Source organism: Naegleria gruberi, assembly GCF_000004985.1.
Source record: "Naegleria gruberi genomic scaffold NAEGRscaffold_494, whole genome shotgun sequence".
Classification (NCBI taxonomy): Eukaryota; Heterolobosea; class Eutetramitea; order Acrasida; family Naegleriidae; genus Naegleria; species Naegleria gruberi.
Window position 1 is genome coordinate 1 of NW_003162994.1, and position 1,986 is coordinate 1,986.

At 32.3% G+C, this 1,986-nt stretch overlaps 1 protein-coding gene across 1 annotated transcript; it reads right to left on the reverse strand.

Moving 5' to 3' along the window:
• Positions 1-133: 133 nt before the first annotated feature.
• NAEGRDRAFT_76832 (uncharacterized protein) lies at positions 134-662 on the reverse strand (the record flags this gene model as incomplete). The annotated part of the gene is made up of 1 exon (XM_002668212.1): positions 134-662. A coding segment is annotated over one exon (529 nt), but the record flags the coding sequence as incomplete, so codon positions are not given.
• Positions 663-1,986: the final 1,324 nt, after the last annotated feature.

Consider the following 1,986-nt stretch of genomic DNA (forward strand, 5'->3'; position numbering starts at 1 on the left):
ACATAGGTATAATTTCTAATGGCCAAAATATATATCGGGAGCCACCATAAACCCATTTCAAGTGATCTTTCATTTGAGGGAACACTTGCTAACTTTCCAATTGTAAACTGTACAATTACACTGAATAATATACACGATAAATGTGTTATTCTTGAGGTGTTAGCTCTTTCAACAGCACGTCCCCGAGATTCAATGGCCTTAATTATACCAATGGGGTCTCTTCTTGACCATTTCAAACAATCAACAAGCTTCTGCTCTGAATCTACCTGCTGTTTCATTTCAGATATCACTCCCAGATACTTTTCTGGTTGCCTAATCCCAGTTGTACTCTTTTTACTTAATGTTTTAGATCTGGGTCCAAACACTCTCTTAGTAAACTCCTTCAAAACTGCAAAACCATTTTTCAGTGGATTTTCCCAAAATTTACCAAATAAATATCCATTCATCAGCTTTGAGGTACTTCTGTCAAGTGGATCCAAAGGATCATAGGTAATTAATTGGGGGAAGATGTTCGGATATGAATTTAATACTCTCTCCATTCGTTTGTTAATGTGGGAGAATTTAATGATGTCAATAGGATTGTTGGTGGAGAAGGTAACAATACAAAGTAACAATTCATCGGGAAGTTGATCAAGAGGTGCGGTGATAGGTTGTGATGTCATTTTTTTTGTAAACTTTTCAAATTTGTCACCATCACCATCATCAAATTCATCAAATAATTTTTGGAGACAACCTGTGAGTATTAAGATTGATTTATTTTTTACAAATTGTTCGTATTCCATTTCTATCAATGTTTGGTCATGAACTGAAAATTTGGCAAATAGACGTGTTGGTAATAGTTATCAAAAAAGTTATCAGCAGAACAAGAGATGTTTTCGGAGGAAAGTCCACCACTGTGGAGAGCCATGATTCTTCAGAATGTTATTGTCCAAAAAGTTTAAAACAATTATCAGATGAAATATTTGAATTTCATGTTTTAAATGTGAAGATAGAGAACCTTGAATCATGTATTTGTGAGAAAATCAAGAGTGAGAAGGCTTCATCATCTAGAGAATATTCCAAACTACCTGTATAAAAGCTTTTTACAATTTTGTAAACTGCAGTTTCTTCAAATAAATCATCAAGTATCAGTTGACCACAGAGAAATTGTTGGAGGAGAAGAGAGTTTGAAAGAATTCAGAGTTTACTTTGTAAACATGAAGATTTTGTTGTAATTTTGTAAAAACAATTTGAAAATCAGAAAATTGTGGATGATCGAAAAGTGTTGAAGTGAAATTTGTAACGTAATAAATTGTAATTTCATTCCACTTTACATAAAGCCAACCTTAATTACAAACTTTTTCAGGTAAATTAGAAAGAACACTCAAATCAGTAAAGAGTTGCTTCTTGTTGGAACTCCAAATCTAATAATTTCTTTGAAAAATCCTTCAAATACAGGAAAACCAAATACTGTTCACATGTTGATACAATGGAAAAGTAATTTTGAATGGAGAGCGTGAAATTAATCTTACAATAATAATCGACTAAATATTTAATTTCATGTTTCATTGCCATGTCTAACAATCCAGAAATTTTTTCATTGTCGAATGAAATTCCATAACAATATTTGATGATAATTTCCAATAATTCCAAATCTTCTGATTCATCTGGTGTGAAAATTCCATTATTAAAATCACTAAAGGATGATCCACTTTCCAATAGGTGGGTTTGGTACCTGTCATTATCTCTCTGGTTTGGGATCCGCACATGCTCAGATCTTATAACTTATCAATGTGATGTATAATAGTCTGATCTACATGTGGTAAAAACACGAAGGTGTAATATTCTATATTTATTGAGATAATCAATAAAGTTTAGTAATTGTCAGAAAAACTTGCCCTCTCGCCAAGAATTCATTTTGCCATATTTGGGATCTGGACTTTTATTGTCTGAAAACAGGCTAGACGTGTTCTATATTCAATAATCTATATGAAAAAAAGAAGAACT